Raw genomic sequence first — 25,164 nt, 5'->3', positions numbered from 1 at the left:
TATTTTGTGTTTTGTTCTCTATGAACTCATTTTCTCTTCTCTTTCCACTCAGTCCCAGCCAGTCGGGGCAAATGGCTCCCTCTCTGAGCCTGGTTCTGTTACTTTCTGTTAAGAGGTTCCTTCACACCATCGCCTTCCCACAGTAATAGGATCTAATTGTCTCTTTATCTTCTAGTGTAACGTACCTTAAAGTGACTATTGTGATTTTATTTATTGTAGACATAATGAATTGACATCGGAGAACCGGCATCTAGTTGTAACTACGACTTGTGTCCGCTAGGTGGCGTCTTTTCTCCATCTCTGCTGCTTTAACTTCGGAAACCCCTCTACCTGTGCAGTATTCTCTTAGCTTATTAACCTTATGTGTGACAGCACCAGTCGGGCTTCTTTTCTTCTCTTCTATGATGTGACTGACATCATTTCAGTTTGGTCCAGGATCGTGCAGTCCCTGCACAAGTCTGTCACTGGTTCTGTTAGGGGGAGCTTGACATGAAACTCTCATCAGCTTCGTGTGACGAGCACGAGAGCCGCCAGTGTTTTCTGTGACGTAGGCCAGCCGCACACTGCACTTTGGAGAGCTGCGAGAGGCGAAGAAAAGCATGCGCTTCTCTCTTGTGGACGCAACCGGCTGCTCTTATAAGGTCCATTCTCTGAATTGTCGGACACTTTGATATGAGACCAATCAGGACTGGAGAGGGAGGGTCCTGGGATTTTCCCGTGTGAGTCGAACCTACACTTGCAGGCGATCAGGGTTGATATTAACCTGAAGACATGACAATTTCTCTGACAGAACTATGATCAGCGCTGATCTCTAACTAAAGACACGGAGGAAAAGGTGAATTTTCACATCACTTTTTTGTTTGCGGATGCTGGATCGAAACTCAGTGGAGGAATTTGACTGAACAGGTTTAATGTGATGTTACTAACTGCTGGAGACACAAGACAACTGGCTGACTTGCGAAGCTGACGAAAAAACCTCTTCTTACTAGGATAAAAAAGATTCCTGAAGATTTACCGGTGATATTTGGCAGGTAAATTTTAATTACATTACATTTAAATTATCTGTAAATGTAGCTACACATGTCGCATGTAATTGATAACGTTTTTGTGATCTATGGGAACATGTTGGAGCTTCGGATTCTGCAGTCAATAATCAGTTAATCATTTAGTAGCAGTTTACAAAGCTGCCAGTTTGCTTCTCAAGCTGTTTGTATGTTTAAATTAAAAAGAGATTTTGGGACTGTAGCTAGTTCTGAATGCATTTGACTCAATCGTGCACATGAGCCCACAGTGCTGGCACGCTTTTACGCCCCCCCCCCCCCCCCCGCCACCACCCCTCCTTTTTTATGGATGCGTCTTGGTGACTTCGTGCGCATACCTGAAAAATGCTTGCGTGTTCTCCATGTTCCCACTGGGAAAATGTTCAGGCACGTGTGAGTACGCTCAGCTTAAGAATCTACACTGTACTTAGGATGAAAGGTGTTTGCTCCCTATTATGATGAGTTTGCGTGTGCAAGGCTCACTAAGTGTGTGTCTTAATGGCAAAGAGGCGTAGAAAAAGGGGCAAATAAATAAAAAAATAAAAAAATAAAGCAGAATTAACTGAAGGAAAGGATAAAAAGAAGTCGGTGAGCTGCACAGAAACAAAGTGCAGCTCACAGAGACAATGCGTGTGTATATATATATATATATGTATATATATATATATATATATATATTTCTTTTTTTTCCACTGTGCAGCATCCAATAAGAAGTTGCTGGCTTTATCTATTTACCTGGAATCTACTGCCATCATCATCATCACCCATCATCTAGTTCTGATGGATACAGCAAAGTTCATAAGGCAGGTAGAAACTCGCAGTTCAACCATTGTTTAGATACACTTATAGCCAGGTGTATGTATGAACTTGAACAGACTTTGGTATATGAGGAAGGAAGGGTTGTTGCAATACTGGGATCTCCAGCTCAATTTTGATCCCTGGGGAAAACGGTAAAGAGGCTTTTTTTTTTTTTTTTTAAAGAAGAAGCTGAAAGCAATACAAAAATAATAATGAGGATGATGATGATGATGATGATGATGATGATGATAATAATAATAATAATAATAATAATAAATCTGTCACAACACTATTTTAAAGGTGACTGGTGTAGACCAGAAATATGTTAAGAAACTAGTAAAGTGTGTATATTATATATATATAATTTTTAATTCAGTTATTATAGTGCCAATAAACAAACCAAAAAACAAACCAAAACAAACAAAATAAAAACCACTCTCGGACTAATAAAGGCTTTCTTATTTTATTATTATTATTATTATTTTTGTTTTTCAGTGGTTGCCACAGCAGATGAGCGCTTGATTTATCAAAGATTTTATGCTGGATAGGCTTCCTGACACAGTCCCCCCAATTATTCGGGCTTGGCACTGGCATTAAGAGTACATTAGCTTGTGTTCCCTGAGTTTGTGGCTACATGGTAACCTCTAATAGTTAAGTGGCTAACATTAATTTGTATCCTGGCCAGGTAAACATTTATAACAACTGTTAAGAACTTTTTGTTCAAACAGGAGCTTTACTGACTTCTCAAAATTCCTTCTAAAGTGTTGTTCATAATTGTGAATGCCAACTACTGTTAGTGAGAGGAGGTGCTGTGTGCCTGACTGTCTACACAGTGTTGTATTTGTCTCACCTGGAGGAAGCAAAGACAGCACTATTGGTATTGATTGTGTTATGAAAAAGTATCTAATCTGATATCTGTTAAATTTTAATACTGGTTAGTATCTGAGAATAATATTTTGACAATATTACGATTGTCTGTTGTTCTCCAAATACAAATTTGTCAGATTTTCCAAACTGGTGTTGTTCTTTTCTCTATAGTCTAAATGTGGTGTACTTTATTGTCTTTAGAACAACAACAGTGTCCGTCACTGTCACAAGGGCTCCCAAATGGAATACTAGTTGTTTCATCTGGAGAAGGTGAAGACTACTCAGTGTTGCTTATCTTTGTATACGCACTTGTCTTATTTGTAGGTTTATCCCCCAGAAAGAAATCTGCTGGCCTCTCAGCTTGCCTAGGTCCAGTTATTGTTAACCAGAGACAGATGGATAAAACGGAGTTAGCTACAAGCAGAGGTGGGTAGTAAGAGCTACGTTTACTCCGTTACATTTACTTGAGTAAGTTTTTAAAAAAATATATACTTTTTAAGTACCTTTTTTGCACGATACTTTTTACTTTTACTTGAGTACAATTATGAAGAAGAAACGGTACTTTTACTCTGCTACATTTGCAAAATTCGACTCGTTACTTTAAAAAAAAAAAATTAGTTTAACACATTAGATAACATGCCGTCAGTGGAATTTCCGGTAATTTTTTCACCAATAAGATGTGGCCATGTCGGTGTCTTCAGTGAGAGCCAAAACAACAACTTTTCAGCATGAAACAACTCAATTCGTGTAACCTGAGGAAATGGTAAGTTTTCTCTAAATATCTTTTTAGCTGTGGTTAGCTGGATGTCAGTCTTATGTTACAGCAGCTGTGTCGAGCTTGAGCTGGCAGTAGTGATGTTCAATACTCGAGAATCACTTTACTGACTCGTGAATCATGATTCACAAGCCCAACTGACTCACTGACTCATCCCTGTTTCTGTTAGCAAACTAATTTGCTTAGTAGAAATATATCTAGCTTATAATTAAAATTGTGGGGGGGGGGGGACAACAGCCAGTTTCTTAACAAAAGTATTTCTGCTCTGAACTGGAAGAAAAAACCCTGAGTAGAAGCTCACATCAAGAAAATAGCTCCTCGGTTCACAGTAGCATCGCTCTGCTAACATGCTAACAGCACATTTGAGCTACTCACCCCCTCCCTCCTGTGCTGAATCATAGAGCAAACGAATCACTCACTCACTCACTCACTCACTAACCCCCTCCCTCCGGTGCTGAATCGTAAGCGTAAGCGAACCACTCACTCACTCACTCACTCACTCACCCCCTCCCTCCTGGCTCACAGATTCTTCTTCTTGGTTGGCAACCAATGTTAAGGTGCATTACCGCCCCCTGGCTCACAGCTCAGTGGACATTTGGATGAGAAAATATATATTTAACACATTTAAGGAAAATACTAATAAAATAAAAATAAACAAAATAAATGTTTTGTGGTCAGCAGACTGCAAACACAATCACCGAGAGCCCTTCTCATAATATCAGGGGACTTCAATCATGCCTCACTGGACTCCACACTGCCCACCTTCACCCAGTATGTGACCTGCCCAACCAGAGTCAATAAAACACTGGACTTACTGTATGCCAATGCAGAAGAGGCATACAGTTCATCACCTCTCCCTCCCCTGGGCAGATCTGATCACAACCTGGTGCACCTTGTCCCTGTGTATGAGCCCTTAGTGCGCAGGGTGCCACCAGCCACCCGCACAGTACAGAGATGGTCAGAGGAGAGCGAGGAGGCTCTTAAGGATTGTTTTGAGTCGACTGTGTGGGAGGTGATTTGTGATGACCACGGTGAGGACATCGACAGCCTTACTACATGCATTACTGACTATATAAACTTCTGTGTGGATAACACTGTACCTACCAGGACTGTACGGTGTTTCTCCAACAACAAACCTTGGATTACCCCAGAAATTAAAACCGTCCACAAGCAGAAGAGGAGGGCCTTCAAATCCAGAGACAAAGAGGAGTTGAAAAGGGTGCAGAGAGAGCTGAGGGGACTGATAAGGAATGGGAAGGAGAGCTACAGGCAGAAGATGGAGAACCAGCTTCAACAAAACAACGTTGGTGAAGTCTGGAGAGGCCTCAGAACCATCTCGGGCCACAAACAGCAGAACTCTCTGCCTGGGAGGGATGTGAGATGGGCAAATGAACTGAATCATTTCTTCAACAGATTTGACTCAGCCATGAGGCAGTCTGCAACATCGGCTGCAGACTCACCCACCCCCACTGCTGCTGTTCCACCTCAGACACTTCACACCTCCTCTATTCACCCTGCTCACTCCCCCCCACCCCCAACAACAGCATCCAATACACACTCAACACAAGGCTCCAGCCTGTCTCTCTCAACCACCCAGGTTAGGAAGGAACTGAGGAGGATTAATGGCAAGAAGGCAGTGGGTCCAGATGGCATCAGCTCGAGGGTCGTCAGGTCCTGCGCGGACCAACTGTGTGGGGTGATGGAGCACCTCTTCAACCTGAGCCTGAGGTTGGGAAGAGTCCCACAGCTCTGGAAAACCTCCTGTGTTGTACCAGTGCCAAAGACTTCACGCCCCAAGGACCTCAACAGCTACAGGCCGGTGGCTCTGACATCCCACCTGATGAAGACCCTGGAGCGGTTGGTCCTGGCTCAGCTTCGGCGCCTAATAAGCTCATCACTGGACCCACTTCAGTTTGCCTACCAGCCTGGCATTGGAGCGGATGATGCCGTCATTCACCTCCTACATCGTTCCCTCGCTCACCTGGAGACCGCTGGAAGCACTGTGAGAATCATGTTCTTTGATTTCTCCAGTGCCTTCAACACCATTCTTCCCTCGGTTCTAAAGGACAAGCTGGTGAACTCTGGAGTGGACCATCACCTCACTACCTGGATCCTGGACTACCTCACCGACCGACCACAGTATGTGAGGACTCAGGGCTGTGTGTCGGACAGGGTCGTCTGCAGTACGGGGGCCCCACAGGGAACGGTTCTGGCTCCGTTCCTCTTCACCATCTACACTGCAGACTTCTCCCACAATTCCACCCAGTGCTTCCTGCAGAAGTTCTCTGATGACTCTGCAATAGTCGGCCTCATCACTGATGGGGACGACAAGGAGTACAGAGGTCTGACCCAAGACTTTGTGGACTGGTGCCAGCTGAACTACCTCCAGATCAACGCCAGTAAAACCAAGGAACTGGTGGTAGACTTCCGCAGGCACAAGCATTCTCCACTGCAACCACTGAACATCCAAGGTATGGACATTGAGGCTGTGGACAGCTACAGGTACCTTGGTGTTCATCTGAACAATAGACTGGACTGGACTCATAACTCAGACGCCCTCTACAGGAAAGGGCAGAGCAGGCTGTACCTGCTGCGGAGACTCAGGTCGTTTGGAGTGGAGGGCCCACTCCTGAAGACCTTCTATGACTCTGTTGTGGCTTCTGCTATCTTTTATGGTGTGGTCTGCTGGGGCGGCAGCATCTCTGCTGGGGACAGGAAGAGACTGAACAGGGTGATCCGAAGGGCCAGCTCTGTTCTAGGATGCCCTCTGGACCCAGTGGAGGTGGTGAGTGACAGGAGAACGGCGGCTAAGCTGTCATCCCTGATGGACAACATCTCCCACCCCATGCAGCAGACTGTGACAGCACTGAGCAGCTCCTTCAGTGGGAGACTGCGGCACCCACGGTGTGGGACGGAGAGATTTCGCAGGTCTTTCCTCCCCACTGCTGTCAGACTCCATAATAAAGACTTTAACTGATCAAGCACACACATCCATACATATGCAATAATACTAAGTGCAATAATCCTTTCTGTCATCGTTGTATTTTTACTCAGTTGTATATAGTATTTGTATTTGTATTCTATTTTTATCTTATTGTATATTTATTTTATTTTATTCTACTGTATATAGTATTTTATTTTATTCTATTCTGTACAGTTGTGTACTGTATTTATTCTTATTGTATTCTAATTTTTGCCTCATAACTTTTGCACTGTCCACTTCCTGCTGTGACAAAACAAATTTCCCACGTGTGGGACTAATAAAGGTTATCTTATCTTATCTTATCTTATTAAGCAATTTTGATAGGAAATTGCTTAATTTTAGAAATGTTTTTGGTCTTTTTTGCTCTATAAAATAGTTGGGGTTTTTTTTTTTTTTTTGAATCATTCATCTTAGCAGTGGGATTTACATGAAAAGAGAAACAAATTAAGTTTGAGTGAAAATGTACATTTTTTGCACTCTCTGGTCGACTGACTCAGTGAATCAAATGACTCCAAAATTTGATTCACTTTGGTGAGTGACTCATTAAAACTCGATTCAGTAAAAAGAATCAAATTTACCATCACTAGCTGGCAGTCATATTTTCGGCGCTAAGTTGTAGTGAGATAAGTTTGTGGGTGTTTTGTGCAGCCTCGGCTGTCCTTTTAACTGCTCGCTTGTTAGTTAGCGTGAGCTATAAGGTAACAGGTAGCCTGGTTAATGACCCTGGAGTTCAACGCACATGCAAACAGCTCGTGTCTACTGCTTTAACTGTTAAAACAGAAGGCAATACTGCGGCTGACAGGGTTTATTATGTCAAATAGCAGCTTGTTTAGTTTAAACAGTCTGCAGCTGGGTGGCAGCTCTCCGCTTACGTACTCAGATGAGCTTGCCTTATCCTACAAGTTGTGCCTCCATCTCTTGTGTCCAGATCACACGCTGCACTGCGTGCTGCTCCACCTTTTCTTTCATTTCTGTGTTTGTGCGTGCGCAGTGTGATAGGCGACAGGATTTCAAACTGGTTTGATTATCATGCGACCATACGATTGATGATTGGGAGCTGGTCGTGAGGTGTTAACTGCTCGTTACCCCAAGTATACTACATGATGCACACACGATTAAGGCAAGACACAGGCCGATCCCCAAAACGGTTGCACAACTGAAAAATCGGCTCAAAATCGGCCAAAAATCGCACAGTGTATGGCCAGCTTTTGGAGGCTAGCTCCAAGCAAACATCTGCAGCTTGGCAGTGTATACAGCACTATAATGACCAGACCTAATTCTTTTGAAAACCATACATCTTTCCACAGGTCTCCACTTCATCAGACATCACCTAGACACAGAGCTGGATGAGGCCAGCACAAACAGCAGCCTAACTGACTAAGATGATGGATCCATGGGGTCAGGAAAGCCAGAAGCAGAGGAACTGGAGAGGTACCTTTCATATCCATTCACTGGAGGTATGGATGTATTGTATGGCTTTCCTCAGATCAAGAAGCTGTCGATCAAAGTCAATACAGCTCTTCCTGCATCTGCAGCCTGTGAGAGATTTTTTAGTCATACAGGACTCCTGTTCACTGCCAAACGGTCACAGCTTCACAGCAAGAACCTTGAGAGCCAACTGCTGCTGAAGCTGAACCACCATTTCACTGACTGAAGAAACAATTTACAGTAAAGTGAGCCATACACATATGTACATCCACATAGTGGAAATTTGTATTTGTCTTTTATAATTAGTTTTTCTCTGATTTCAGTATTTGTGAGTGTAGTTTTTACATTTTTACATATTACATTGTGTTAATCCACTGTCTATACTTCAGGGTATTTTAGTATACAAAGAACATTTTATAGTTTTGTTAGAATGTCTATTCCTGTGGAATTTTAGCACAGGTGTGTGTGTGTGTTTAATTCCTGCTGTCCGCCTTGGGAATAAACTTTTACTGATTATATCTGTTGCATCTCTGTGTCATTTGTTTCTGATTTACTTAATCCATCCTTGTATTTAAAAGAACCACCCCTAGTATGACATTTTGGCGCATCAGCTGTAGCCTGTTATGTTGAAGTTGCCTCGTTCTAATGTTTTCGCTGAGGCTGCTGTAAATGCGAATATATTTACTGTGTGTTTTGCTTGAAAAAGATTTACGTTGTGAAAAACTGAAATCTTGAAATTAGAATTGTTGTGCCTTATTTTGTGGATCTTTTTACATATATTCCTTTTGAAAATACTAAAATTTGTATATTTATTTATTTTTGTTTGTCTGATAGCATTTATTTATAAAATAAATCGGACATTTCAAACAGTTACTCGCTACTTACTCAGTACTTGAGTAGCCTTTTCACCAAGTACTTTTTTACTCTTACTTGAGTAGCTTTTTTGACGACTACTTTTCACTTTTACTTGAGTAATAATATTTTAAAGTAATGATACTCTTACTTGAGTACAATTTTTGGATACTCGACCCACCTCTGGCTACAAGTAAGTAAGAAACAAGCAAATTTTAGTGGCAATTGCAACCTTGGCCAAAAGATGGCAGTAATGTACAGGATGGATACAAACAGAAGTAGCTTTATGCCAGCGTTGTCTGTGATGAAAGAAGAGAGACTGCTTTACTTTGGTAAATTTTAATTCATGTATATTTTTAGATATGACAGGGAAAGCACTGCTGGCCTTGCTTGTCCTGACGGAATGCCACTAGTTTTAATATTTTCTAATGTATGATGACAATCTGGAGACCAGGTGAACTTTTTGGGGGCACTTAACCATTGAGTGGAGCAACAGGGGAAAGGTTTTTGCAGAAATGTCTATAATAACCCACCATCCCCCAGAAGTGCTGCAACTCAAACCTGGATGAAGGCGACGGGAAAATAAGAATAGCTTAATGGGTATTTTTGTCCACTACCCACTATTTTACACATGTACACCACCGTAGCTCCCCAAAACTCACACTGCACAAATTTATGGTCAGATTTGCATCTGCCACCCTCTCAAACACTACTCGGCTGTTCAACATGCTCAAACCCACAAAATCACCATATCATCTATATATGTTTCACAGCCTGGCACCCTAGTCTGTCATGGTTCTGGGTCGGTGACCCCGTGTTTTTGATTTTTGTACTCTTATTTTTGATATTATGAATTATGACAGTTTGTGTTTTGGTTTCCCAGTGTTTATTCGGTGCTCCCTCTGTTTTCCATCGTCTCTGCCTGTGTATGCCTGTGTATCCCCTGTAATGTAGTCAGGTCTCTGTGTTAAGCCCGTGTCTCTTAGTCTGTCTTTGTGTTTGTGTTTCCTGTTTTATTTTGATAGTCCACGTCTGATCTCAGTGTGTGCAGTTATGCTTCCTTGTCTCGTCAGTCCTGATTTCCCCCAGCTGTGCTCTCCTTCTGTGTCTCATTCCCCTCGTTACTTCCCAGGTCGTGTCCAAATTCATGGGCTGCATCCTCCTGAGGACCCAGCCTTCGCGGTCTACGTGGGCCGGGTCCTCAGAAGGTCAGGTAGGCCGGAAGTAAACGGCCGTGAAATTGGACGGTCTAGCCTTCTGATTAGCGTCACCGCTGTCTCGGTGGAGTTTAATAAACTCAGCCGTCTGCTTCTTGCTATCTAAAATATAACAGGACACTGGCGTAAATTCTCGACTGTCTCATACTTCTGTTTAATCAGTTTTCTGTTTGACGTTTAGTCAGCTGTGTAAAAACCAAGGCGGAACCCAGTCGGGGGATTAATAAAGTTTTATTTTATCTAATCTAATCTAATAACTTTAATCTCAGCCAAACCGATTTACTCACGAACAAACAAAACACTGAAAAAAGCCCAACAATAACATTTTTAGGTTGTCTAAGTGAATTATATATCACGTTTAACCCGAGCAGCGAAAGTCCGCGGGGATCTGAAAATGATGTGCCAGGAGTTGTGCCGTTCTCAGCCGCATCAGTAACCCTCGAGCTCCCGGCTAGCTATCGAGCTGGTGGGTAGCAGAATCCTCCGAAAACGTCGATGCACTTTTGCAGATATGCGATATCTTGATAAACCGAGCAGATATTTGATGTTTACACAACTACTTTCTCGCCTGAAAATATGTTAAAAGTTTATTTTGTGACCCAGAAAGATTAGTATGAGTAATTTTAAAACTTAGTAGCGGCCGCCATTGCTGGAAACTGGAGTTTGGCTGGGCCGCGCTATTAATTCTGGGATATGGTAGGCCACGAAGGACACACCCGACCCATCCTTCAAATTCGGGGAAAAGGAGGACGCATTTGTCGGCTGCATTCGGAGGAGTCTACGAATTTGGACAGCCTTCGGCGCGTTGCTGTGACGTAATCGGTCTACAAATGCGGCCTCAGGAGGATGCAGCCCATGAATTTGGACATGACCCCAGTGTATTTAAACCCTGTGTTTCTTTGAGTCAGTGTTGCGTCGTCCCTCATGCTGTGTGGATCTCTCTGTGACTCACTGTGAGTTTAGTTTGTGAGTTTCCAGTTTAGTTTAGTTTAGTTTGCTCTTGTATGACTTTCCCCTGCCAGCAAATAAAGCTGAGTTCTTTGTGTTTAAACCTCGTGCCTGAGTGCCTGCACTTTGAGTCCAACTCCTGCCTGCTACACAGCGATTCATGACATAGTCAAAACCAGGATGTGGCAGGTGCTTTGCGGACTCCAAAGGGTATAACTGTGTATTGTAGAGAACCATCTGGCATCACAGTGCCACCTGCAAAGAGCCTTTTAAGAGGTCCAGCTTAATCACAAAAGCTGCTAAACCAACACTGTTCCCACAATCTTCCAATTGTGGAAGAGGGTGACTTTGAGACACTGTTCCTGTTCCTATAGTCTGTATAAAAATGGCCAAAGCTATAAGACTTATTGGCTATTCGGAAGGAGGAACTCCATGAGCTACAGCTAAATTCTGCAATACCATGTGCCAACATATAGTTGTCCTCCTTTTGTAAATGTTGCCACTTCTCTTAGTTCACTGTATATGGATGTTGTTTTATGGAGTAAGAAACCGCCAAATCTACATCATATGTTAACATATGCATTTGGGATTGCATGTCAGAGAACAGAGACTAGAGACCCTTGTGAATAAATAAGACTAATCATGTCAGTTTGCTGTGACCCACTCAAATGTTTAAAACATGAGTTAAGCTTTGCCAGAATCTAAGAATTATTTCAGTTGCCCTGTACCAATGCCATAGATGGTCCATCAGCATCACCGATTTAGTTATCTGCTGCTACAGGCATGCCGGTGGAAATGCCAGCACATCACATGCAGGTTGGCGGTGAGAAAAAGACGTCAAAGCAGTTTTTACTTTGACGACTAAGTTTGAACCAGACAAATCATTGGTCAAAATATGGTTTCAGCATCTTTATGTGACACAGTCTGCTTCGTCATTTGCAGTAGAACATGGCAATGAAGTCATAAGTGTCGCAAATTATTTTTTCCTCCACTACAAAAATGCTGCTGTAATGTGCCAACAGACTAGTACTGGAAATGGGCACGGAAACTAACACCCTGTCACCTGGCTTTGGCTTTTTTTTTTTTTTTTTTGTTAAACCAACTTTTCATCCTTTTTGGGACTGCAGCCAGATTTTGTTTTGCAATCTATCAGGCCCAGCGGTGTTTAAAATGGAAAGCACTGACACAACCCAGGATATTTTGTTTTTTATCATTGTTAAGCCATTTTTCTTGCAGGAGTTTCAGAGGCCAATGCACAATGCACACGAGCAAACACAAGCTCAGCTGGGCTAAAGCCAAATGACTTGAACTACCTCCCGTTCAGCAATAAGATGAACCTCCTGTTTCCGGTCTTTATCAAACTCAAAACTGTATCCTTGGAACGTGTTTGTGTGTTTGATCAAACCTCCTGAGCGTGTGCTGGCTTTCAGGGTGGTATGCACTGCAATAATGCTGAGAGATGCTGAGCTGATTAATCACCTGTGCAGAGAGTGTAAGTTGGTGCCTTGATCTTTTTGTACAACTGTTAGAAGGCCAAAAATATCTAAAAACTTTACTAAAGCCTTTAACACTACAGAAACAGTAATTATTCCCGTGAGAACTGCCTCTGCAAACACAATTTGATGCACACATCATCATCAGTAAAAACTTGTGACCAGCTTTGGTGCACAGAAATGGACTGACACGATCCTCAAAAAAAAAATTAAATGGGGTATCTAGAATTCAGAGCAAAAGTTTTGCGGAATTACACTTTATATCATAACGCTCGGCTCATCTTTGCAGCTTAGAGGTTTTCAATGCCGCAGTGGCAACTTTTTCAACTTTTATGAGTTGAAGCAGGGTTGTCTGAAGGAAGATGTGTCACAAATCAGATAGTAGGAATGGCATTTTGCTCTCATAAGACCCTTTAATTGGCCAGTGTTTCCCATATGTAGTTTTCTAAATGCTGAAATTAGAGCCATGGGGATGTAATCACATCTTTGCTTTTTAAACACCGAGACAGAAACTCTGCTCCTGTAGGAATCTTTGTTGTTATTATTGAACAGAAAAGTTATTCTGGTATTTGGCAGCACAAATATTTAAAGGTTGTAAAGCAGAATAACAAAGAAACACCGTGGCATGCCTTTGCTCAGAAAAACTTGTGCAATCTCTTGTTTAAAGGTTCTTTTATTTTTATTTATCTGGATTTATTTTTCTCTCAAGCAGGTCTCTGAAAGAATGTGAAGCTGGAGCTGTAGAGACGAGAAAGGTGTTCTTGCCACAGGAACCTGTACTACAGGAAATCTTCAAGGTCACTGCTCCAAAGTGGACCTGCCTGCAATGGTCAACCCTGCCCCAAGTGAAGGGATATTCCATGTTCTGGCCCAGCCTTCCGTTATCACACAGCCTGCACTGTCATTTGACTGTTGATTGTGTGATAATATCAACACTTACTTTTTCCACACCTCTTGTCACTGCAAAAATGGTGAGTGAGTCAAAGCCCCTGACTCTTTACAGTCACTGCTTTCTCTGTGTGCTGATGCTAAAGAGCTGCTGGCTGCAAGGTTCCACCTCCCAGAAGCCTGCTGTGTTAGCAGACTCCCAGCAGGGCTCACAGGAGTATACCCATTCAATCCGCCTGGATGGTGACATCATTCTGGGTGGGTTGTTCCCTGTGCATTCCCGTGGTGAGAGGGGGATGCCATGTGGTGAATTGAAGAAGGAGAAAGGCATCCATCGACTGGAGGCCATGCTATTTGCCATTGACCTCATCAACAAAGACCCAGACGTGCTGCCCAATGTGACACTTGGGGCACGAATCTTGGACACATGTTCACGTGACACCTATGCCCTGGAGCAGTCCCTTACTTTTGTCCAGGCACTAATTGAGAGGGATGGCTCTGATGTTCGCTGCACTAATGGTGATCCTCCCATCTTTGCGAAGCCAGATAAAGTTGTGGGAGTCATCGGCGCATCGGCCAGCTCTGTATCGATCATGGTGGCGAACATCCTGCGACTGTTCAAGGTACAAGAATGCTGTGTGATTCCTTGAAGTTTTTTGTTTGTTTGTTTTCAGTCAACAGACGTTTGTGGTTGTTGGAGTACGGTGGGGTACATTGTACCTCACCATATGCTTGGTAGTCCTAGTACTTGTAAGGACCAGTCTCTAAAGCCATAAGTTCTGAATATATATGTCGATAAATACTTGTATGAACAATCAAATGTTATTTAATTAATATTTAACAGCTTCATACACTGTCACTAACTCCATGACAACTCCAAGAGTTAGAAAGCTAATATTGTTATCTCAAAATAATGTTTAGAATCATTATTTTTACTAATGATTTTTTAACTGAAAGAACATTTATACCCATTAAGTTGATAAAGTAAATCATGTGTATATACAAGCAAGATACAGAATCTTCTGTATGTCAGTTTAATGCTAAATGTACTTGTTGAAAGCATGTAAAATATTTACATGTAGAGAGATTTATTGTGTCAATCAATCTGAAGTGTATTTTAAGATGTAAACATTGCAAAACACAAAAGTGAGGATGTACACACTGTACACCTCAGTACCGACCTCAGTAAATACTTTGATAAGTTTATGGCCTCCATCACTAGCTTCAGGACTTATCTAATAAATAATTACATTTATTTTCATAAATTGTGAATCCATCTAAAATTAAATCCACAGTTAATCAGGGTATGCTACCGGGGATGGCTGCCCTGTGACTGATGAGTTGCTACCATTTGCTATGCAGTCTCATGGTTCCTAAGATAATAAGATTCAGCCCTTGCTTGTCATGTCCACTATGAAAAAACAAGATACTTCTCATGGGATCTTTTATGTACAGCCTTTGGTCTTACAGTGTATATAAATTATCTGTCAGACACCTTTTTTAAAACCAGATATTATAATATCATAACATCTTCATCTTTGGGAAAACTTCTGGGAGTATCCTGCAAAAAATTAGAATATGCTGACAAAAGCATCTTTAACCCAAAACAGAGGGACAGGTGTATATTTGGTGCGAGAAGCAGATTACTGGGTGTTTTCACAGCCTGGCTAAATCTTCTGTTGACCTCCGCAGTGTGAAAAGATTCACAGTGTGAAGAAAAAATCGACTTGTCAGCAGCTGTGGATTCAAAAAATCTTCAAGCTGCTTGAGTCAAGTAAGGTGAACATATTTTCATTTGAGACGATGCGCTGATTATATGAATAAATATTAGTGATGTGCCTGTACTTTATGTTTAATCATGTTTAAAAAGCACAAGAAAATCTGACTCCAAACAAAGCAAAGAAAGGAGTCAAAACATTTGCACACTTCTGTATCTGCTAAAGATTTCTCTTTGCAAAAATCACAATTTAAGACATTAAAGTACAATTTAATTCTGTGATATTGCAATCATCTTCTATTCAGTCATGATCCATTGTGTAACATGTATGAAGTGGAAAGTTAAGCATTTACCTTTGTAAATTAACTTGACAATGAAGTAGGAGAGATTTTCCTCTACTGTTTGGTAATTTACGAAGATAAATTTTATTTGACATGCCTGTCAAATGCTTTCACCATCTTCCATCATCATCCAACAATACTGTGATTGCGGCCATTCCCCAACTCTCTGTGAATGGTACTCATGGCCATTGATCACTGAGCTTTGATCAGTGGTTGTTGATCAGTGGTCATGAGAATTTGCATATTAATGATCAAGGGACCAACCTCCCAGCCCATTGTTCATTCAGTGGGGCCAGTTTCAGTCATTGTGCAAATGTATTGTTTATAAGATTTGGGGAAACCTGCAGTCAGCTGAGACTGAAGAAGTCACTTGGATGAGTGACGAAACATTTCTCCTACTGAAAACGCTACGTCTAGATGAACAGAACTTTTGGGATTTCCTTTCCTGGATTATTGAGCATGCATAACGAGATAAAAAAAAAAAAGAACCTGATTAAACATACACCTGTATTATTGGAAAATTGTACATAAAGTATCAAATAATAATTATTTTACAGAAAAATGTTTCCAAGCACTGTTAAATGGATTAATAATACTGTTGCATATGTTTACGTTTGAGCTTGTTTTAAATACCTAACATTCTGTTGAATGTCCAGCAACATATTCTGGACCACATGTCTCTATAAAAAACACCCGCAAAAAAAAGTTAATGAGACACAGGCCTACATCTTGATTTTTGTTTGTTTGTTTGTTTTAAAGTGTAATATATTAAATATATTAATGACAAAAGAATAACCAGTTTAATCAAAAACACAGAGCAGTGTGTGATACGGTATGATATGTTTAGAATAGAATAGAATAGAATAGAATAGAATAGAATAGAATAGAATAGAATAATCCTTTAATTGTCCCACAAGGGGAAATTATGGTTGTAACAGCAGTCAAAAAGACACATATACAAACAAACAGTACACAGGACACAGAACAGAAACATACACAATTTTTCTTACATATTTACATTAAGGACAATGGTTACTATATACAGAGAGTACTGTACAGTTATTAAATTAAATAAAAATAACTACAGATAAGAGGCAAACTAGGTTGTAGTGCAAATCTGTTAATTAACTTATTGCAGTTACAGCGCAGATGTAAACATCTATGTTTGTTGGGAGCAGTTCTGCAGGCAACTGTCAATATCTACAGGGGGATTCAAATCATTAATCTTAAGTCATTGCTAATTGCACTAATTAACAAAGTTTTTACACTCCATCTTCTCTAAATTACACATGTTAGCTAAGGTGGTTAGCAAGTTGAAACTCATCTGTTCCCATGATAAATCACAATTGTTTACTTGCTAATGCAAATTGGGTTTCCATACATCATGTGGAAGGGAGTCGGAAACAGCTTGACTTGTATGCTAGTCTTGCATTGGTTTACCAAGAAAGATCAGAGGTTTATCAACAGTGTGCATGCATAAACCACCAGAAAAAAACTCTGGGTTTGTCAGATTGCCCTGTTTCCGCCATTGTTAAAACCCTTAAAATGGAGACTAATCTAAGCTAGCCTGCTTTCCTATGACTATGAAACAAACAGCACTTTCAGCAGCAATAGCTGACTGCGCCCCCCAGATGTCAGTAATGTGCAGGATTGATTCCAAAAGGCGTGGAGCTTATAACAGCATGTTCTGATATGAAGGAACACATTTTAATTTGTTTGTTTTTAGATTTGACACTGCAAGCACTTATTGCCTTGCTCTAAAGCTGACAGCTGCTTGCTCGTGGATATTCTAGTTAAATTGGTAACCTTACAACCATAACCATATGCCAGTCAATAATATCCTACTCTCTCTTTGGCAGCTACTGGAGTTGCTGGTCTGAAATTTCAAAAACCTTTACTTCAAATACCACCCACTTCATGTCACCACTGGTTGTTTTTCCCGTAATCACTCAAATTTGATGAATGTTATTAACTTTCTATGACCTCTGGTCAACATGCCAATGCTAATGGCTTCCAATTGAGGATGTAGCTTCAGTTTTATTCTTCTCTTAGCTGGATACAGAATAGATAACGTGTTTCTCACTGACAAAACGTTGATCTCAGCTGTTGCCTCATTCTCTGCACAGACAAACTGTGTCTGAAGGCAGCGAGTTGCTGTGCACAGCAGCAGACATACTCCACTGCGTTAAATTAGTCATGAAGTGTATGATTTTAATGTGTGTGTGTATGTGTGTGTGTGTGTGTGTGTGTTAGAACCCTAACAGCTTAATGAGGACGGAAAGGCCCAACAACATCGCTTATCTAAAATTAGCCAGAGATGCCTCTGGGGGCGGTGGGGGAGGGGGTGGTGGTGGTGATGGGAATAGCCAGATAATGCTGACGCAGAGGTTTCCTCACCAGTGCTGTCACAGCCTTCAGCTATAGTCACAACACTGACAGATAACAAGGCTTATTGAAAAGGCTCTTTTTAGTTGAGGATATTCTGAGTAAAGACACTACGATAGGCATCCCACTTATACCCCATTTGGTAATAACTAAATAAAAATAGTGTAACCACATATCCAGATTCTGCATCCAGATAGAGTTGTATTGTTTTTAAGCACTTGACTCATATTTTTAATGAGTGTGCTATTTCACAAAATGAACATTCTCAATACAATCATGGACTGTATATAAATTAATTTCAATGACATTACCCATTTGTTAGTTATGTGCTGTTGTGAAACCCTGTGTTTAGTGGGTTTCCTTTCCCCATCAACCACGTGATGTTTTGAAACCAGGCTTGATAAAATGCACTGCACAAAGTGGCAACTTTATAAAAGGGATACAACTTATTGAAATTGTATTCAATATGGCTTCAGAACGACCAGCTTAAACTCATGGAAATTGTTTACTGAAGTCAAACATCACGTGACCCTGTACAAGCCATCATCCTTTTCAAACCTCAACTTTCTGGCAATTAGAAAAAAAAATGCAGGTGTAAGAAAGGTCTTGTTATCAATAATATCATTTTACAGATTACTTGGGGACAAACAGAAACACAACTATGAAACATTTTATTGTGACTTTATTTTTTAGTGGTCCTTTTTATACAGGTAATGGCCATAATGTGTTTATATGGTAAAGAATTTTGGGCTTAATTTTAGATAGGATATTACTAACACACAGCAGTAAGTGATAATCGGCCATTTCAATAATAAGTCATCCATAGATTGTGCTGATCTCGTTCCTTCTCTCCAGAGGATGAACCTTTTGATGACTTTACAGCCTTTCTTCTTTTTCAACCTTTTACTCCTGAGGTTAAATATGACACTTTTATTTCCTCCATCAGTAAAAAATATTAATATTTCCAGTCTCGATTGCAAAGAGATTTGCTTTTAATAAAAGCATTTTTCTTCCTCTTCAGACACTTCACTGAGGATATAAGGGGTGAGATATTCCATCTAAAACTGTGAAATCCTCTAAGTCCATTTGCATAATATTTGCGCATCCTTTTCACACTGTAACACACAGCGTGAGCACAGTCTTGTGTTCAGGACACTCTGCTGCTACATTCCTTCATGCTGCTGCGTTATATTTCCATCTCTGCTGTCTGCGTGGGAGGAACTCAACCATGGTGTCTGTGTTTTGAATCTGCTGCAGGTTTAGCCAAAAACACAAAATAAAAAAGGAATCAGGTGGGAAAATACCAGAAAGAGCAATGAAAACAGAAGGAACCTTCTATTTGGCGCGATATGGCAGCCTCGCCTCTGTCAGTCTGCCCCAGGGCAGCTGTGGCTACAATCGTAGCCTGCCTCCACCAGTGTGTGAATGTGAGAGTGAATGAATAGTGGCATTGTAAAGCGCTTTGGGTGCCTTGAAAAGCGCTATATAAATCCAATCCATTATTATTATTATTATTATTATTTGAACAGTCAGACGAAGAAGAAGATCTGAGCCTCCAGTGTCATGACTGGATATCCAGTTCACAGAAAATGCTCATCAGTCTCCCAGCACTACGACAGCATTGTAATATCAAATGTAAACAAACCACCAAATCCATTCCAGTGCTGATAAAAGTAATTATCAGGAGATTCATCGCATCTGGATCCAGTGGTGTTCAGAAGCTGACTACTATAGATTGTTGGGTTGTAACAGTATTGATATTTATCCTGAGCTACAAGATTTTTGTCATGGTTCCTGTTATGTTAAATTTGATGTTTTCACTGATGACATATTTTTTGTACATATTCTAAATGCATTTACGAACAACCTTCAGTTTACTTGTGAGTTTAGCAAGGATAAAATACATTTACTCAATATGTGGGTCGTTTTAAATAATGGGGCACTTTCTACTGCTACTTTCTAATATACTGTTGTTGGTCAATAGCATGCATACTAAAACATTTAAGAAGGGTACACCTAAAAGCCAGTTGAGGACATTGTATCAACCAAGAGAAGAATTTATAGCAAAAGCAGTAGATTTCTTTTAGTAGATTAGAGAAGTCACTTAGTGACTTGGTGACCTTGCCCTTGTAACTTTACAGATTGACACTAGGGGTGGGTTTTGATAATCGATTTATCGATTAAAATCTATTCTGGCTTGGATAACGTGATATCGATTCATTAAAATCCTGAATCGATTTTTTAATATAAATTTTTTTTACCCAAAATGCCAAAATCACAGGTTAAACCTCACAAAATTTTGAAAACCACCAAACAGCTAAAACAGCTTTAAATGAGAGCAGGTACACGGATTCTGCACAAAGATGTAAACACAAAGCGCGACCCACCGACTGAACAAATTTAAACTTTTTAAAATTATGCAAAATGCTTAGCTGTGTCTCTAATAAAACCGCTGTAACTTTAGAGGTAATGTTCATATGTTGATTAATGGTTTTCTTTCATTTTTGATGTACTGCAGAATATTTTTATAAAATCCCAGGCCAGGAAAATCACCTTCATGTTTTTCTGTGTTTTATCCCCAGCTACTTTGACACAAAGGCATCTGCTGTGATGCTCACACCTTTGATAAAGTCTTGCGAGTGTCAGCTTCCTTTTTATAGATACAAAAATATGTAAATGTACCGATCTGAATTACAATATTTCTGACTGTCTGAGGCAAAATTTCCCAGATTCGAATTGAATTGAATTGAATTGAAGCGAATCATGGATCAAATCGATTCGGGACCTTGTGAATCGGAATCGAATCGATTCTAGAAATCAGTGACGATGCCCAGCCCTATTTGACACCTGTCAATCAGGAGGAAATAATAATCATACAGGACTGTGATTGGGACAGAATCTTTGGATTGGTGTGTTTACATGAAGCATTTTCATTCCAATCAGATTTTTAAACTGGTTACTTGTCATACACCTCTCCAACGTAAGCAGCAGTTCTGTGGCTAGAGACCTCTAGCTTTGTCTTATCTGACCAAAGGGCACACTTTCAACATGCATAGTCTTTCTCCAGGTTTTCCCTAGTATACTTCAATCTGGCTAGAAGACTCCTGCATAAGTGAAGTTTTTCTTGCTCTTCAACCACAGTCCATTCCTGTGCAGGGTTTAAGTGATTGTCTTCTTTGAGACTGCAATTCCAGACTTGGCTAAGTCATTCATTAGTTTGTTGACAGTTATCTTGGGTCTTTACACACAACTCGCACTAGTTTTTGGTTCAGTGTTTCTAATATTAACAAGGGTGACACAGCTAATTATTAGGTTTGGGTGGGGGTCATTGCTTTTTCACATAAGGTGACGTCGGAAGCTTAAACTACCTAATTTGTTTGATGAGCTGAAATATGAAAGTGTGACAGATGCGCAAAAAATGGTATTATCCTATCCTTACCTAACGACCATTTCTGGGTTCATTTCACACTCTGCCTCTTCAAAATGTGAAATGGACATGTTGGACTGGCACGTCTCCTACATGTTTTGCTGTGATATTGGGCTGGTATGTCCCTTTATCTTCTGTTGGTTGCTTTGATGACTTGTCAAGGCGTTTGAAACATCTCAAAATGTTTTTTTGAATATGACTATGAGTTTACTGTACTCACACGGCCTCTGCATAGAGCCAATTGTGATATGGTGGAATGGGAGGTTTGCATCATTGATGCATGTGCAAATGCACGATGCTATCATGTCAATATGGGCTGAAATCTAGGAGGATTTTTTTCAGGACTTTATTGGAAATATGTAAAATGAAGAATTAAAGCACCTTTGAAGGCAAAGGGGATCCAAACCTTTTCGGCAAGTTGTACCAAATACAGTACCAGTGAGAGTATTTCTATGGTAAACATTCTTATGAAGTGACACAACCATCTTGACCTGAACTGAATACTGGCTAAAAACCAAGAGTAGGTGGCACTGGTTTAACAATTTGTTAATGACATCGTTGAATATCTAACAGTGTGACCTCTTAGTGGCACCATCACACAAGATCATCTCTTAATAATGTCCTAAAACTGTGAATGTGAGGGTGAAATCACTCCTGCCTCTATAAAAATGAATGCACACTGAAGGTGTCCTGTGGCTATTCTGTCGTGTGTGGTGTTTCGACAGAAGAACGGAGACGGCTTGGTTTGTAATGGAACGTATATATTCAGCAGTAGTTCGCCATTTTACCTCTCACCATACACTTCACTTCTTCTCTCCTTCCATCATCCTTAGTCACAGAGCCCCCTACTGGTAACTGAGTATATGTTCATATTCAGTCCCCCTTGTAAGCAACCCTTCACCATCTTAGCAGTGTATGTAAACACAACATCTCTCCTCATTCTCACAGAATTCTACTACCTCAGTATTACTTACTTAGTATGGCAACATTACTATTTGCACAGAACATTATCAGTAGTAAACTTTGCAACCAGACAGCATTTTCAATACCTATTTCACTTATAACATTACTGGGTGTTTGAACTATACCCGTGATCTTAACATACAATCTTGTTATGGTGCCTAAATCGTCCTTTATAATGAATACTTGTACCGTTAAGGTTACTGTAGTAACTTAACAACCTTAAGTCACAAAACTCACAAATAAATCACAGTAAATCAATCCTCTATTATACTTGGACCTCAGAACTAGCAGTATGGAACTTAACATTAGCACCCAACAGCTCAAGCGTGTTTTTTTCACTTTTTTTTCTTTTCATTTTTTTTTTTTTAAACTCATTTCATAACATAATCCTTGGTCCAAGCTGGTAACTGTCTCGGTCTGTTAGGAACAGAAGGTGATTACCTAATCACTCTATTGTTTGAAAACAAATGAAACTGTGAGAGGAAAGAAATATAGGAGAGGGTGGACAGAAGTGAATTGCAGGGAGAATTTGCTCATTGTAGTAGCAATTTATTAGTGTTTAGTTGATAATCACAACCTCATTATGCTGTCTGAAGCTGCCATTCTCTCTTTTTGTCTTTGTGTTAATAAAGCTTTTCATAACTTATTTTTATGGTTTCAATTTGTAATTCATCCAGTTTTAATGAAACAATTTTTAAACTGTCAGACTTTAACCAGACAGATAAACTGTGTATCATGCAAGGTAATACATGGAGATATTCTCATCCCAGTTATATTGGTCAAAACAAAAGCTGCACAATGTGAACACTAAAAAAACAGGTAAAAGTACCAGAAAATGTTGCAATTAATATCAATAATCAATCAATCAATCAATCAATAAAAGCCTTCACAATAACAAAAGGTTTGTAAAAGTCTCCACTTAAAATTTAATTTGTCAGTAAATTTAAATGAGTTTTTATCTTATTATTGAACTCAAGTTTGCTAATAAAGACAATGTCAATTTTTCACTTTCTGTGGAAGTCTGCAAAGTGATTATTTTTAGTTTTGCACAGTTATATCAACATTGTGTTCCTCAGACCTTTACCATCTCTGTGTAAACGTATTGCACTTTCTCTTGTTTTTCTCAGCCTTTCTCAAATGTATAAAAAGGCCATTATTCTTCCACTGGGTACCAATCTTAGCCATTTAGGAATAAAACAGCCCCGAGTAGGGTGGGGTTAATGCTCGAAAATCTCAAGCTGCTGTTGGTGGTCAGTATGACCTGCAGAGATCATCTATGATCAGCTGAACCGGAATAATGGTCAGAGGTCTGCTGGTTTTAAGAAAAGACTCATATTCAAGCACACAGACTACAGACTTCATCTTTGATTCAGAGCCACATCATTTCAGAATGATAGTTGAGCAAAGTGGTGTGATGGTGTTTGGGGAAATTAAATTAGTAAGTCATGTTGACTTCACACAATTACAACCTGCAGGTGTGAAACTCCAATTTAGAGGGCTGTTCGGTAAATTGACATAACTTCAACACAGATGCAGAATAAGATGAACTATTGTTTGTAGTTGGATAATACATCACGTAAGCCACTTCTTTCTTATAGTCATTTCTTCCTGTTCAGTGAAATTATGGTTAAGCTTTTTAATTTTAATAAAATGGTGAAATTGTCTTTATTGAAAAGTGCAATGCTTTCTGCCAATACACTTGAATTGGCTCATTTGTGACTTTGAATGAAACTAATTGATGTAGAAAATACTAAAATTTACAGTATACACACCCAACGTGCACCCTCTGTTTTTTTTTCTTAAGTTGTACTCAGCAGGACAAAATAAAAACAAAAATCCCCTGTCCAAAGATAATGCAACAGAATGGCTGAATAAGAAAATAGCCAAGATGTTTCAGTGAAACTGAAATGAAACAACATTGTAATTTCCACAATGGTGTGAGAGGCTGCACAAGTCATACAGAAGACGACTGAAGTTACTTGGTTATTGTCGATAAAAGTGGTTCTACAAGCCAGTGTATTACATCATGTTATACTGTACATATGCGGTTTTATTTAAATAGAACCTAGTAAAGACCAGATATTTTTATGACTTCAAACATAAAATCTTAGAATTTAAAGAGGGTGAGCTGTTTTTTTCACAACAGAGGTTTTTAATTTAGCCAATTAATAATAATAATAATAATAATAATAATAATGATGATGATAATAATAATGATAATATTGATAATGATAATAATAATAATATTGATGATAATAATAATAATAATAATAATGATAATAATAATAATATTGATAATAATAATAATAATAATGATCAGCTAGTCCCAGATAGCTGAGTCACATTTCATTTTATTTTATTTTTTTCTTGATGGGGAAAAATAATAATGGAGAAAAATCAGCATAATAAAATAGTCATTCTATGCAGACCTGTTTCCTACCAACAGTCTATGCTGTAGATAGAAACCAATTTTGGTAAAAGGCAGAACGTGACAGGATGCTTCAGGAAGGACTGGGAAAAACTGGGAACCTATCATGTGATAATATTGCATCACTGCCTAGCTGGCTGTGTGAACTGAAGCATTACTAAAAGATAGAGGGAAAGTTCGCAGCTCTTGAATGGTGGATGGGAGCCCTACAGGCAACTGCTTACGCAACAGGAATAAGTGTGACTCCTCTTCTGTCTCCTCAAATTGTTATTTTAGATTTGGATCAAGACATGCTCAAGGAAGTGAAACCCCCTACAGTGAGTCACAACTGCAACTGGTTTGTTGACCACTGACCCACTCTTTATCATTCTCTCAACACTTTATTACTGCTTAGAGACAATCTAACCCAGTGTAAGTGAAGTGTGATGTCATTTGAAGTTTTGACTTATTGGTCATTTGATCTTAAATGAAATGACCCATAAGCTTGACCATCTGATTTGAATAAAAAAAATTGTGGTCCAGATTTTGAACATATAAAACGAGTGTTTCAATGAGAGCTTCATATATCAAAGAAATGAAAACTTTTCAAGATATAATTTTTTGAAAAATGGTCT

General features: G+C 39.8%; 1 protein-coding gene across 2 annotated transcripts in view; it reads left to right on the top strand.

The window, feature by feature from the left end:
• Positions 1-399: 399 nt before the first annotated feature.
• LOC113026231 (metabotropic glutamate receptor 8-like) overlaps positions 400-25,164 on the top strand; it is a 155,749-nt gene continuing 130,984 nt past the window's right edge. Inside the window, exons 1-2 of one of the 2 annotated variants that reach the window (XM_026174762.2) lie at positions 400-1,031; positions 13,114-13,912. In XM_026174762.2, the coding sequence (XP_026030547.1) occupies positions 13,262-13,912 (651 nt within the window). In that variant the 5' untranslated portion in view covers positions 400-1,031; positions 13,114-13,261. Of the gene's footprint in view, positions 1,032-13,110; positions 13,913-25,164 lie in introns of both variants that reach the window. The other variant, XM_026174761.2, reaches the window with a different exon arrangement.

This window comes from Astatotilapia calliptera, chromosome 7, assembly GCF_964374335.1.
Source record: "Astatotilapia calliptera chromosome 7, fAstCal68.1, whole genome shotgun sequence".
Classification (NCBI taxonomy): domain Eukaryota; kingdom Metazoa; phylum Chordata; class Actinopteri; order Cichliformes; family Cichlidae; genus Astatotilapia; species Astatotilapia calliptera.
The sequence above is the reverse complement of the archived record's forward strand: the minus strand, read 5'-3'. Positions and strand labels throughout refer to the sequence as shown.